The 14,864-nt window shown below is 40.6% G+C and overlaps 1 protein-coding gene across 2 annotated transcripts in view; it reads right to left on the bottom strand.

The window, feature by feature from the left end:
* Positions 1-14,864, bottom strand: part of Ralgapa2 (Ral GTPase activating protein catalytic subunit alpha 2) — a 307,510-nt gene that overhangs the window by 10,619 nt on the left and 282,027 nt on the right. For both annotated transcript variants that reach the window (XM_042666417.1, XM_042666416.1), the window contains exon 38: positions 8,736-8,857. In XM_042666417.1, the coding sequence (XP_042522351.1) occupies positions 8,736-8,857 (122 nt within the window). The remainder of the gene's footprint in view (positions 1-8,735; positions 8,858-14,864) is intronic.

Here is a 14,864-nt window from a genome sequence, read left to right on the forward strand (position 1 = left end):
TCACTGTAGCAATATTCCTAACAGCTGATGAATGGACAATGGAATATTATTGGAAAGTAAAAAGGTGAACGGACATATCTACAACATGGATGAACCTTGAAAACATGTGAAAGAAAAGAACAAAATCGCCAAAGATCACATACTGTGTGATTTCACTTATACAAAATGGCCAGAATAGGAATATTCAGAGACTGAAGGCAGATTAGTAGTTTCATTGGGTAGATGGGGAGGAATGGCAATTATGAGTTTTTTTCCCAGACAGCATGAAAATGTTCTAGAATCAGAGGATGAAGATAACTGCACAGGCTTGTGAATACCATATTCACATTTTGTTTCTGTGCTTGGGATTGAATACAGTACCTTGAGTATGCGAAGCAAGCATTTTACAATGATGGACACCCCTAGCACAACAGCTAATTGTAAAGACGGCAAAGCAGGGTAGACCTGAGCTACACTCTCATCTTCCCATTCCCAAACCTAAGTAACAGAAATGGACCTAAAATTTAGAGGGGAGGGGGAACCCCTGTGGACTAAGGAAAGCAGAGGAACAGGATGCATAGGAAGCTTCACAGATGCCACTAGCATCTCTTCTCCTGGGGCCATTTCATCAATTTCTTATCAATGTCAAAGCAAACAGGGCTGGCCCTGCAGGTGGCATGCAACTCTTCGGTGAGTTATTGTCCTATCAAGGCTGTCTCCGAAGTGTCTTCTAACTTGAACTCATTTGCCTTAAAACAATTCAGGATGGGAGAGGCAGGATACTGTGATCTTCCCAGAACATCCTGGGTTCCTGGGTGCTATTCAGGACTATTTTCTTTTTTGTAAATATCCTGATAATCAGCATCTGGAGAAAATGTACCAGTTAGTCTATGGGAAGTTGTGAGAGGGTAGAGAATTCTAATACATTCTGAGGTATCTGAAGAACCATGACAGCTGTTGATCGACTTCAGTCTTCTTCCCTCATCTGGAAGACACCCTCATCTGAAGTATTGGGGAAACATTTATGAACTGTCTGGAGTTCCTCCTTTGTGCTCTAATGAAAATAATGTTCTACGTAAGCTGCAGAACCGATAGTTGTGTGTTCCAAGGACCTGAATTTCAATATCTAACTATAAGCCAGCTTTGGGTGACAAAGAACATCAGGTGGCTATGGATTCCCTTTACTGGGTCCTTTCCTTCTTCTTATTCTAAACCCTTTCTTCTGGGATGCCCCTGGAGCAGCTAACATTGTCCTGGCCCAAGTGTCTGTTCTTGCACAGCTGAGTGTGTGCTTGATGGAAACTGGAGGGCACTGGTGCTAACTGGAGCCTATTGCTTCTCCTGCTACTACTTCTCCACACCCTGGGGATGCAGCTAGGAAGCAAGGTTTCCCTAATGACAACACAGAGGCAGTAGGGTCTGCCCAAGTGCACACAGCAGCAATGGCATGGTGTGTTGGTGCACATGTTATTTAGCTTGATATCAGGATTCTGGGGGAGCAGAACCTTCTCAAGTGAGCCCTTGAAGACCCTTGGGCAACCTCAAGAATGGCAGGAATCCTGCTGGGGAGAGGAAAGGTGCGGGACATCAGTTCCTATCACAGGTAGGAGGGATGTAGGAGAAGGCAACTACTGAGTGAGGAGCACAGGCTGGCAGAACATATCCTCTGGCATCTGAGATTTGGCTGTTTCATATTCTTGAAGAGGTTGAAAAGTAGGGTTTTGTCTAGTCTTTTCTACAGTATAACAGAGCTGGCCATGACAGTGCTGCAAATTCCTCTTTCTTCATTTCCTTCTTTCCTCCCTCCTCACATTCCTGTTTCCTATAAAAACAGATTGGTATGTTTCTCATTTTTAAGAGACTTTTCTTTTCTCCAGCTTTTTGTGGGATGTTAAAGACTGAAAAAAAAAGAATCAGCTTTTTGCTTCATTATGCTACTCACAGGTTTATTTCCTGGCTATCATCTTGCATCTCTCTGGGAAAGGATAGTATAAAATAGCCTTTCTTATTTCTGCCAGAACTTACATAAATGCCAGTTAAGAGAGCTTGCATTTGGCTTCTGCTCATTGCTAAACAGAATTTCGAGCAAAATCATTGAATTTTCTAAGAAGCCGAGCAGCTGAGGCTGTACATGCCACCTGCAAGGTCAGGTCCACAGGAGGGCCACATACTCGCGTCACAAGAAATGTGAGCCTGGGGTGCCAGAAGAAGCCCTGGGTTCTTCTTACTTAAACTGTCAAGGTTATTTCAAATAAGCTTTAATTAAGACTCATTTCCAAAAACTGTCTCTGAGAAAGATTCTTGGTACCTGTCGGCTATCTCTTGGCAACTGCTGCAGCCTCCCCTGAGCTGTAATTAGCAGTTAGGCAGGAGGAAGATGCCACCTGCACTTAAAGCTCTGCAAGGTCTGGGAAACCAGGACTGGCTGACTGCAGCATTTTGCAGAAAAGCAACACCTTCCAGCAGTTTCCAGAGAGGCCAGATTTAAGGCATTGTCAGTACTGCAGAATAAATTGTCTCTGCTCCCTTCTTATTCTGGAAACCATGGACATCTTTGATCTCAGCACTAGCTCCAGGGTCCAGAAGAACCACAGTGGTTACTAAAGGCAAAGATCTTCCTCTTTTCTTCCCACATCTGCTATCCTCCATCCTGTTCTTCTTGATGGGTCTTCCCATCCTCAGTCATTTTGGTTCTTAGCCTAAGTGGCAAAGTTATAAATTGACTGAGAGGATGCTTGTAGATGATCTGGGACACAGAGGGAAAGTTTCTATTTTCTTTCAGGGTCACAAAGCAGATGGTAGGGTCTACCTCAGGGGAGTCTCAACCCAACTGGTCCCATGCCACTGGCTTTTTCACTTTTATAGTTGGTGGTAACTAATCTGAGTTTATTTAAAAAATAGGCAAATGGGTCATGAGTATCTGCTTTTCTCTATAAGAAAAAGGGAGATTCAGGCCTGTCCAAGGTCCCCAGAGCCTTCTGCAGCCCCTCAGGTGTCCCACACAGGCCTGCTCAGAGGCAACAGCCGAGGGAAGGCAGGCTCAGTTCAGAGATGTAATATTTGACAGGTAACAGTACTTTGTTCTAGCTAATCAGGTGGAAAAAAAATTTTTGGTATCATCCGTTTGTCTCAGAGCTGCACTGAGAGGAATAACAGCTTAAAAAGGACAAAGGAATGAATGAGCATGAAGCAAAATGTGGTGCCATCACAAATTCAAAAACCATAAGGATCATTTATTAAAGCATCCTGAATCAAGCTTTACTTATTCAAAACTGCACTATCCAGTCTGTGGATTAAGTAGCTTATTGGCTTCCCCTCCCTTCCCCCATATCCAGTTTTGACCATATTGCTTATCACTGGCCTACTTTTTCTAAGAGATCACGATGGGAGGGAGCAGATGAAATGTAATTACAGGTGTTTGTTCTACATCTTGCATCAGGCCCAACACATCTGTGGTCCAGAGACACACCTGTACTACTTAAAGAAACAGCCTGCCTCATCCCTGCCCTCCCCTGCCATTTTCTCCTATTGCATGTGTTATAAGAAAGAAATGACATGCAGCATTCTCTAAAGAATTTATAATCTATTATGGTCAGAACACACACAAGACAAACTTAGATATATGCTAAGAATGATCAAGAGAAAGGCACAGATGTTTCTCTACTTAGGATGTACATAGACCCATCATAAATTGAAAGTATCATTAAATTGGACATTTAGTGATTCCAATGTGCAGCTGGAGCTGAGCACCACTGGGTTTCAGTGATGAAATGAAGGTTGGTTAAAAATTTCCTATCAATACCTTATCATCTTTTCAAGAATACCTCTATAAACTATTAAAGAATGGTACTGGCCAGGTGAAAAGGAAGATGTAAGCTGGGCCAGAAGGGAATACTGGGATGGAGTAAGTGGCCACGAAGGAAGAGTCAGTTGTAAGACCTGTGGCAAAATTTCTGACATACAACTGAGTATGCTAAGGCTATGAATGTGGGGGCTGTGATTTCTTAGACAGACAATAATGGAGACACATTCTGGCCTTTCATATTAACAAAAATCCAGAAGCCATAGTTAGGATTATAGGCCCTTCAAACTGCTGGGTGGGTACCAGGGCTATTATGTCCAAGTGTGAGATGAGAAGTGAGTTGTCCTTGTTTCCAGCTTATCCACCATCTTTGCTTATTCCTTCATGGGTGGGTCTTCAACTTAGTCACAGTTAATAAAGAGGGTTAGACCTGGTATTTCCTGAAATCCCTTACAACTCCACATTCTAAAGCCAGTTTTAGCAAAGTTATGCTGAAGCTAAACACTTACAAATTATAAGCTGTGCTACCAATTGGAACCTTTTTAAAAGGGAGGCATGGAGCAGGGGAGAAAGAGTGAATACTGAATGCATCTGAAACAGGACTGAAAGTTTAATGACTGGAACAACTCTTTGGGGATTAAGGTTGGAGTTTACCTATTTGGGGGATTAATTTGATTATTAATTGTCCAGAGTAAGAGCCAACAAAAAATTCTCATCAGGACATGTGTGCAGACTGACAGGTACAATATCTTGGCACAGGTAAACATAGTGTATGGCTAGCAAGTAGAAGCTGGTGTGACTACAGAAGTAATTTGTATAACGTCTACATCCCATACTCATGTTGGGATTGAGCAGTGACATGAGTGCTTCTGTCTGTATCTCTATGAGATTGTACTGACCATCAAATTGACTTACTGATACTTTCTATAAACTTACCATCATGGTTTTGTTGTAGAAAAGAATAATAAATGTCTATTCTATAAGGCAAATGAACACACTAATCCGCCCCAATAAGGATACTTTCATAAAGTATGAGAAAGATGAAGTTTCAGGGGCTGTTGGTTGAGGCAGTTGTCTAAGTCTAACCGATGCAGGCTAATTTGGGGTAAGCCCCATTATAACTTAGAGTGGGAGATCAGATAAAGTAGAGTTAGGCGTTTTCTTCTACTTATGCTAAATGGTGTAGCTTTTTATGATTGAGCCTAGCATGAGGGAGGAAAGGGTTGCTGACCATGTCTTGGAGAAATCAAATGCTGTGTTTATGAGGGCTAACAAATAAACAAAGATTTGTGCTCCCTCTGCTGGTTCTCTACAGCAATATTGAAAGGATTTTAAGCAGTGTTGGCATCTTCAGCAAATATGTCAATTCTCACTTCACTTAACTTGGTTTAGATATCATTGAAAAAAAAAATCCTTAACAACTTCTGACCAAAATAGCTGAAAATTCTTAATGTTATAGACACTAAATTAGACACAGCTCTAATTTTCAACTATCAAACTTCTATCTGTGACTGTAAGAGTGATTTGAGACTCATTTACCAACAGACCATAGAGGCTTCCTCCAAGATGTTAAAGTCTAGACATAATCTTTAGCTTTAGAACAGTTCTAGGAAAAACTCTCAAGTCCATACAAAAGTTTCTTTCCTTTTTTTGCTCTATAAGAGCACCTTCTGAAAGGTAAAGATTTATACTATTTATATATTTTCTGATAATGTCAAACATTAGACTAGGTTCTCCAAATCATTAACATGCAGAAGAATGACCTCATAGTGAACAGATGTACTTGGCTGTGAGCTGCAGTGATTACATCAGCCCCTCCTCAGCACTCGAGGGTGCCCATTCCAGTTAACCCTTTACAAGCCTCTTTGTTGGCTTTCCTCTTTGGCAACATAAACATACTTACTTCCCTACCCCCATATGTATGTAGGTTAACTATATATAAATAAGAATGAATAAAACATACTGATGTTAATCACAAAACAGTATTTAACACTGGTTACATCTTCTAGATTATATATTGCTACTTAATAAGAGAAGGAATCAATAAAGAAAGGCAAAACAGAGAGCTATACACTAGCTGCTATCCATACAAGTAACACATGGAACAGATTGTTTTACAATACCACTTACTAATTTGGTAAATGAGAAACTCTGTTTTTATTTTAAGCTCTAGGACAGAAGCTGAGTCTCACATATTAGCTCTAGGTCCCTACAGACAGTTTGAAATGCACCATAGACATTCATTTGGCCATTTTGGCTCCCAGGGCTCTGTAGGAGGTGAGCACCCAGGCAGGAGAGTCTGAGGCAAAGGGCATTTCCAACAATTGCATCTCTGGGGACAATTTAGTCCCATCTAGCATATCTCTTTGCAGCTCAGACTCAAAAGGCTGACAGCAGGGTCTTCCCCCAAGAGTGAGGAGGCCTACTGCCTTCTGACTTGTGCTATACATAATGGGGAGTACAGTGAGGAAGGGTATTCAGGTGACTTCCCTTTCCAGGAGAGATAAAACCCAATTGTTGTGAGGTAGGAAGAAAACCTCTGAGCCCTTCATTCCTCCCATCGTGCATATGCATGTGAGCAGGCTTTGATGACATTGATGGCCAGAGATGATCTGATTGGGTCCTAAGTGCACGGTGGGAGCTTAAGCGGCTCAAGGTCAATTTTTCCAGTTGGTTTGTTGCTTGGAGGAGGAGCCTTCACTCAGTTTCTTAGTTTAAGCTGTCTGGGCTCATCTGGGTTTGACTGTGTTTGTCACAAGAAAATAAAAAACACTAAACATGAAAAATGTTTTCATCTATAAAAGTAGTGACAGGTGCAAGGATTCCTCAAAAGCGAAACTGGCATGTAAGTGAGAAGAGCAGTGGTTCTTCCACCCTTCCTGCTGGGCCCTCATTTTAGTGCCTCGTCCCCAAATTGTTAAGGGTAGAGTTACAAATGTACTGACACCAAAGAGATGAAGAACTGTCATTTGTATTGATATCTCACATGTAGTTTCTTGTTTCCCTTATAAAAGTTCCAATGGATATTCCCTTCTATGCTGTTAGAATTTTTATTCTGTTTAGTCATTAAAAAAGTGCTGTTCTGGAGTCTGTTAACAATCCTCTCCAGGTTGAAGTCATAAAAACCCAAACTGCTCTTAGAGTCTCATGCAAAATGTTGCTTATGTAGATTAACTCAATTAAATTGGTTTAAATAATTTTGAACTTTTGGAAAAGTTCAAATTAATTTACATAGAGGCTAAAGTACACAGAACATAAGCCATTGATTTTTTTAAAAAACACATTAATCAACAACCTTAAGAGTATAACAGTTAAGGCATATAAACATCTATTTTTTTTTCTTTTTATGGTTAAAAAATAAGCTGCTTTTTCAAGTTAAAAAAATCCACTAAAAAACCAAGTCCCAATATCGCATGAAGATGAGAAGGTAAATAAGATCTTAAAAAAATTACCTTGCTATAGATCCCTCATGTTCTTTCTCTAAAAAAAATTAGATACAATTTTGAATCTCTAGCCAGGCTGGGTATGAAATCTTCATTTCCCTTGAAACAGATTTTTTTTGGGGGGTCTTAGATAGAATGTTGGCAGAGTGTATAAAAGAATTCAATTCACAGCTGTTCTACTTTTTTAATGTAAGAAACATTAATCAAAGCTTTAAGTTATAAGCTTTTCTCATGTTGTTTAGTATTCCAGTTCAACAAAGATCAATAGAGGCCATCCCTGTGTTTCTTGACGCCTCACCAGGAAGCAGAGGCGTGATTATGTAAATCGTGGCTCCGCATCTCTGCCAGCTTGCTTATCTCCCAAGCCTTCTGCCTGCTGCTCCTGGCTCCCTGTGCAAGTGCATGCCTCTCCCTCTTATCTCTCAACAAAGCTCCGAGAGACACGGATTGAAGCCAGCGATGTTCAACAATGATGCATGGCTGATTTTATTTGTAAGTGATTTATTTCACTGAATTTAATTTTTTTTCACTTTGTGTATAAGATATTTGTTAACAAGTCAGGAGAGAAGCAAGGCAGTGTTCAGAGACAGCTGACACAGGTTAGAAATCTATTAAGCACTCTCACAGTTGTCTCAAACCCAGTGGAAGATGAAGGAAGCCTCTCACACAGACTTTCAACATGTGTTGATTATCCCATTTACTCTTTTTTTTTTTCCCCATTTACTCTTGGAAAGGAAATTAATCTGTAACTACATGTAGAAATTTACAAGTAAAAATTTTGTTCTTTGGAGGGGGAACCCACAGTAATATCCTCAATGGAAGTGGCAGTGGAAGTGGCAGTGGACTTGTATTTTTTTCAAATTGGAAGTATAAAACAGTAAGTGCTTAAAAAAGAAATCTGTGGAATTTTTTTCCCCTCAATTCTCCACTGGCCTAATAAATGAAAATGATTGTAAGCCTTTCTAAACAGATTCCACACCAGGTGCTGCTCTGGCCGACGGCTTGTCTGCATGACAGCGACCACTCCAGAGAGCAGGGCGCACACTGCCGTGCTCTGTAATGATGGGCCCGGGGACACTGTCCTTCCATGTCTCCTGCATTAATCCCTGACCCTAGTATCTCAGCAGCATAATCCCCATTTAGCATTAGTAGCAACGGCTTCCACTGTGAGGAACTCTTTTTTGATAAGTAAGCAGTGATTTGGGCATCGCTTTTAAACAACATATTCCCAGCTCAGCAAGAAGCCCACACTCCTGAATGAACCCAAGCACATTACTGAGAAAAAGTTCATTAACCTTGCTAGATTCGAGGGTTAACAGGATAGCTGAAGAAAGGAAGGGAGTGAACAGCTCGGATACAAAACAAATTAAAATGAATGTCATCATTCCTTTTGATATTCATTAGTTGATTCAGAGGGAGAATGCTCTTCTTAAATTTGCAAGCATTTATCTGTGAAAAACAGGTGTACATCTGCTACTCAAATGTGAGAGGAAAATAACGTAGACACTCACCCGTTCCACTGAGGGAGTAGCTGGGAGAGGGAGAAAAGACTTGAGCTGCAAAATCCTCAAATGTCATGACTTCGCGGTGGTTCTGAATTATTGCTTCGAGATACAGAGCTCGTTCTTCATAGCTGCAGTATTTGGTTAAGGAGACCAACACATGTGCAAAATGGCATGCATAACAGTGACAGACCACTTTGTTTTCAATACAGCTGTGCTACTTCTCATTTCTTCAGCACTGTTAAAGATTAAGTATTGATTTTGAAACTAACTTTTCCCTGGGCCCATCATTACACAGCACTTAAACTTTGCCTTAAAGTGTATTCCACACTGGAATCACTAAACATATGTAAGCTAATAGTTACAGATTCACATCAAAGCAACATTAAGGCTGATTTACACAAAAACGAGAGGTAATGATTGTAAGGACACTTCCTTCCTCTGACAATTGTGTGACAGAAGACCCTGAGATCCTGATCTGCATTTTCTAGTTGCAGGAAGCACTCTCAGCCTACCAACATTTTGAACTGACATTTTAAGCCAGAATGAGTGATATGACGGTATACATACTTTAAAAAACAAAAAAGACGCTCAACAAGAAATAAACTCATTGCCTTGCTTATGGAATTGTGACCTCTCTGTACAGCATCTTTACAATAGAATAAATAAAAAAAAAAAAAGAAAATGCAAGTTACTGAGGGAGAGAGGGCTGGAAGGGATACTCTGAAGGGGCATTGAAGCCTCTACCCAAGATAAATTATGAGCATTAGAGAATAAAAGTATGTAGGAAAATCTAGCAAACAGTACACAATGCAATTGAAAAAAAAAAAAGACTATTGCCTTTTAATTAAAACTGCAGTCTGGAACACACAGCATTCAAATGTGTAATCAAAAACCAGTCACCAATAAAACTTACAAGCGTAACACGCCGAAGCAACTTTCCAGCTGTCCTAATAGGACCCTGCGTGTGGCAGCCTTTCACAGGGCAGAAAGCAAACCTTCCCCTTTTGTGTGTGGCTTCTGCTTCCTCAGAAGGTGAATCATGCACTTCCAATAGCAGGATAATGTCAGAACAAGCCAACAATGGATAGAGATACTGTACGTACGACTTTATGAATTAACACTTGGGGAAGTCAGCATGATGTCTCATTTTCCTCTTCCTCATTATCAATGCAAAAATTAAAGAACATGCTTTGGTCATTCTGAAAATTATGCTAGTTCTGCATGAACATAGGGCATGTAGATTACCATCAGCTTGGTACTGGCAGCTCCAAAAAGGAAAAAAAAAATGATTTTAGTATTTCTTAGTATATTTTAAAACTATCTTTTCCAAATGGCCTGGAGATAATATAAGCTGGGGACAATTAGGCCCCTCTAATTAGCTGCCAATGCAGCTTGTGTAACATCAACACATGCTTTTTTTTTTTCCTTTTGACAGGTATGCACACTGATTTCTAAATGAAAGGCGCTTCCTCTTCCTCTTCCTTTATATATTCAGAGGATGATTTCACATCACAAGGAAGCCAGAGATATTCTAGGGCTGTACTATCTGATGTGGTAGCCATGAGTCAAAAGTGGCAATCTAAATTTAAATTGTAACGGATTAAAATACGAATGTAATAATTCAGTTTCTCTGTTCCATTTACTGCATTTCAAGTACCCAATGGCCACATGAAGCTAGGGGTCATTGTTCCAGGTTGCACAGATAGAGGACATGCCCATCGTCATGGAAAACAATGCTAGACAGTGCTTTATGTCAGAATTTCTCTTTAAGCTGGCCTCATGCAACTTAAAAAAATGAAGAAAATTGACTCTGAGGATTTTAAAAAGTAGCCTCTTTGATGATTTATGATCTTTCGATAGATGGTCACAACAGCCCTGGGCCTGGGCATCATGAGCCGCAACTGGCTCCTGGGCAATGGGATGAACTCCTGGTGACTTGCCTTAATGAACAGGCTGCCAAACTTCCTCAGTGAGAGGCGCCTGCTCAGGACCAATTCTAGAGGGACCCACTAATGCCATTCACGTCTCATTATGAACACGCTTATTCTGCACAGCACTTGGCTGTCGCCATGGTTCGGCCCTCCCTGCACGGCCCCAGCAAGCCACTGGTCCGGGGAACAGCAGGACGTTAGGCCTGAGTGGCCGTCTGGCGAACAGGCACTCTGACACTAAGCTGGCACGTGCTGGCCCAGCAGGGGCTGAGCGAGGCGTGACAAATTACTCAAAGAGCTGAGCTAAACTTATGGCTGACAACCACCTGAGCCTTCGGACTGCTGTGGCCCGCTGTCAACGCTCATTCATGGCTCCCCCTTTCAGTTCAGGGTCTGTTTGTGGGCTGGGTTAGAGCAGGCACATCCTCTAAAGACCTGTCATGCTCTGCTTAGTATCGTCCTGCTGTTTCCTGAAAGGCCCCACTGCGTCCAACACATCCACATACAGTGCCCGGGACAATGGTGAACAAAATAGAAATGTTTGTGCCTTTTGCTAAATATTCAATGGAAGACGTATCTGAAAAGGGACTTGCTATGTTAATCAAGCTTACAATCAAACCTACAGAAGGGATGCTGTGTGTGTTGTGCCAGAGACTGACACCAGACAGCAGCCCATCAGCCCCTCATCCAGGATGACATCTTCCAACTGGCATAAGCTGGTCCATGTCAAGGATGCAAGCTCTGTGCTAAGAGGAAGTCCAGTACAACATTCACAGGGGGTAGTATTCAAGTACTGAGATTTTTCCACTCAATGAATATTTTTTGTCTGATTCCTAAAATAAGGCATTAAAGGGGATAGAGCAAATAGATATTTCCAGAACTGAATACTAGAGGAGGAAATATCATAGAAGGTTCCTGATCTTGCTATTCACATTCTGACTGTCACATGTTATACACATCCCCCACATTCTCACTGCAGTGTTAACAGTGCTAAACTGGATGTTGTCATTTAGACAAACATCCATTAGGGATTGGGGTGAGACCAAAAGATCATCAAATGCATTTCACTGGGGCCCAAGCCAGGGCATGTAAACACCATGACAAAGAGAAAACAAATAACACCCCAGCTCTGGCAGCATTTAGCAACAGCTAAGAAGCTCACAGATGCCAAATATCATTTCTTTTAGTTGTCTTTAAAAATGTAGCCCTAGGATCTTAACTGGATTTATTAGTAGCACTGTTAGTGAGGGTAATTTAGAGCAGTATCATCTGCCTAAACTCCTTAGTGCTTCAGGGCCGGTTGCTTTCTGTAAAAGAGGGTATTTATAACTTAAGACACTGAAATGTTTGTAAGGCCCTCCTCAGCCATAAGACATTAAGTGGGAATTGAATACTGAGATAATGCTGTCAGTGGATGGTCAGAGACCTTTGACTGAAAGCAGATGGCTCAAGTGGCACTTACTATCAAACCCAATACCTGTTTTACAACTAGCCATTGCCCTTTGTGATCTTAAAAAAGTCCACTAACAAATGTGAAACTTTCACTGTCATGAATGATTATCTCATTAAAAACCACACATAATAAATCTCTCTCTGTCTCTCTCAGATGCTGGTGTTAGGACTCAAACTCATAGCCTTGAAACTGTCCCTTGGCTTTTTCACTCAAGTTTGGTGCTCTCCATTAGAGCCACAGCTCTACTTCTAGCCTTTTGGTGGTTAATTGAAGATAAAGGAGTCTCAAGGACTTTCCTTCTGGGGCTGGCTTTGAACTGCTCTCCTCAGATCTCAGCCTCTTGAGTGGCTAAGATTATAGGCATGAACCACTGGCACCTGGAAAAAATGTATTAGTAATTTTTGCCTACACTATGTAATTCAGAGAACATTTAAATTACTGAGCAGAAATCAATCTTGTTTTCTGGGTATTTTTGAGTTTCTTTAGGTGATCTTCTCCATCTACATTTTTGAATACAAATTTTAGTTAATTGTTAACACTGCTCTACCTGACTAAAGAGGTGATTTGCCTCTATTGCTTATATTTTACTAAAAATTTGTAAGAAAACTTTCCAAAACTCTCACAACAGTCTGTTGAGTATGCTTTGTTGCAAAAGCCTAAGAACCTAAGCCTGTGACCCCAACTTTATTCTGATTATTATTTGCTTATTTATTTATTATTATTTGCTTATTTATTTCTTATTTATAAGAAATGAGAGCATCAATATAGAGATAAGAAAGGCACTTGCTTTTGGTGGCAGAAAGGTCTAAGTTTGAATTCTAGCCTTCTTATGATGAAGGATCTGTGGTAAACTGCTTAACTCTCAGCCTCAGTTGTCTGAGATGTAAACTGTGGATGCTTGCATCTGTTGTCAGGACTGCTGAGAAAAGATATTAAGGTAAATCTGACTATCTATTCCATGCCCCTCTCTCAATGAGAGTTTACAGGGTCTAATCTAGAAAGCATGTAGTAATGGGGAAACAAACCCCTGGTCATAGTTTGCAACACTTCAAGCTTCCTTTACATTAGACACCCAAGCAGAGCAAGTCCTATGTCTCTATTTTATTACTCAGGACGATTCAAGTGATTTTCTTGAGTCATAGTTACTTTGTGGTAAAATTAAAACTAATCCCAGACCTTCTAACTTTCAATATTTTCAGCCAAGATTGTGGATTCCAGAATATATGGGTTAAGTTCAAGATCCCATGCAAAGTTAAGAGCTAATCTCCAAGTGAGTTCAAGTCAACAGACAAATATATGGGGTTCTGGTGGCTCATGCCTGTGTTCCTGGCTACTCAGGAGGCTGAGATCTGAGGATCAAGATTCAAAGTTAACTCCACAAATCAAACAGAGAAACTCTTATCTCCTATTAGCCAGCAAAAAGATGGAAAAGGAGGCATGGCTCAAGAAATAGAGGGCTAGTCTTGAAGAAAAAAGTGAGATCTAGAGGCTCTGAGTTCCAGCTCCAGTACTGATATGAAAAAAAAGAAGCCATAAAAATCAACCTGCAATTTAAATTTGAATACATATGTTTAAGCTCCCTTTCTAGCCCTAGATCATGCTGACTATATTAAAGTCTGAAAAACAACAATTATTACAACATATTCTAGGCTATGTGTTGGTTGACTACTGTTCAGCATTTCAACCTTTAGTTCTGGAATCAACTCTATTTTTTTTTTTTCTGGTTGGTAGTGGGGTCTGAACTCTGGGCCTGGACACTGTCCCTCAGTTCTTTGCTCAAGGCTAGCAAAGCTAGCTCTACTACTTGTGCCACAGTGCCACTTTGGGCTTTTTCTGCTTATGTGGTGATAAGGAATCGAAGCCAGGGCCTCATGCATGCAAGGCAAGCACTCTACCACTGAGCCACCTTCCCAGCCCTCCAAGTCAGAAATATTTTATGCCCAAGGACACAACCAGAACTAAGCAACTCTATTTTTAATCCAAGACAGGAACAGAGGCTAGTTATATCCTAAAGTCATTCATCATTTCCACAAACTCTATTTTTAATCCAAGAGAAAAAGCAAACAATTTGGAAGAGGTTATATTACAGATTGTATAGGAGGATTTCATGTTTAAGTATTTCTTATGACTTATGCAGTTTGGTAGAAATAGAATACAGAGCTGATCTTTTCTCACCCACTGGAAGACAAAATGGCTTCTTCAAGCCAGTGGTTTCTTATAAAGGTTAGTGAAGAACAGTGATTTAAAAAAGTCTATTTGACTCAGAAATTAGAAAAGTCCAATATTTTCAGAAAGTTATAGGGATTCCTGGCAGATGGGAGTTTAGGAAATAGTTTAGGTCAAATATGGATGTAAGTACCACCCCTGAGGTAGGGTTTACTGCTCTACGAAAATCTGCTTTCCACAGACCTATGTTTATTAGAACTACTATGCACTAAGAATGACTAAACAGGCTGATTCTGGGAATGGTCAAAACATTACTCAGAAAACCTTACCAAAGGTAACTGTTCCATTTTTAAATAGCAAATCTATCTCCACAAGTGTTTACTCACTCAAGAAATCTGTACTGGGCTGGGAGTATAGCTTAAGCCCCAGGTTCTATCCTCAGCTGCCTCTCCCCACAAATAAAAGGAAGTATGTTCTGGGTGTCCAGTCTTTACTTGTGGTAGGCATGTAGCTGGGGACAAAACAGCAGCAGACAGAATACTATTAAAAAGACAAGTTTGCAGAGAAAGGGAAACTGTCCTTTAA

The sequence above is a fragment of the Dipodomys spectabilis genome, unplaced genomic scaffold (assembly GCF_019054845.1).
Source record: "Dipodomys spectabilis isolate Male_0828 unplaced genomic scaffold, ASM1905484v1 ptg000365l, whole genome shotgun sequence".
NCBI classification, from domain to species: domain Eukaryota; kingdom Metazoa; phylum Chordata; class Mammalia; order Rodentia; family Heteromyidae; genus Dipodomys; species Dipodomys spectabilis.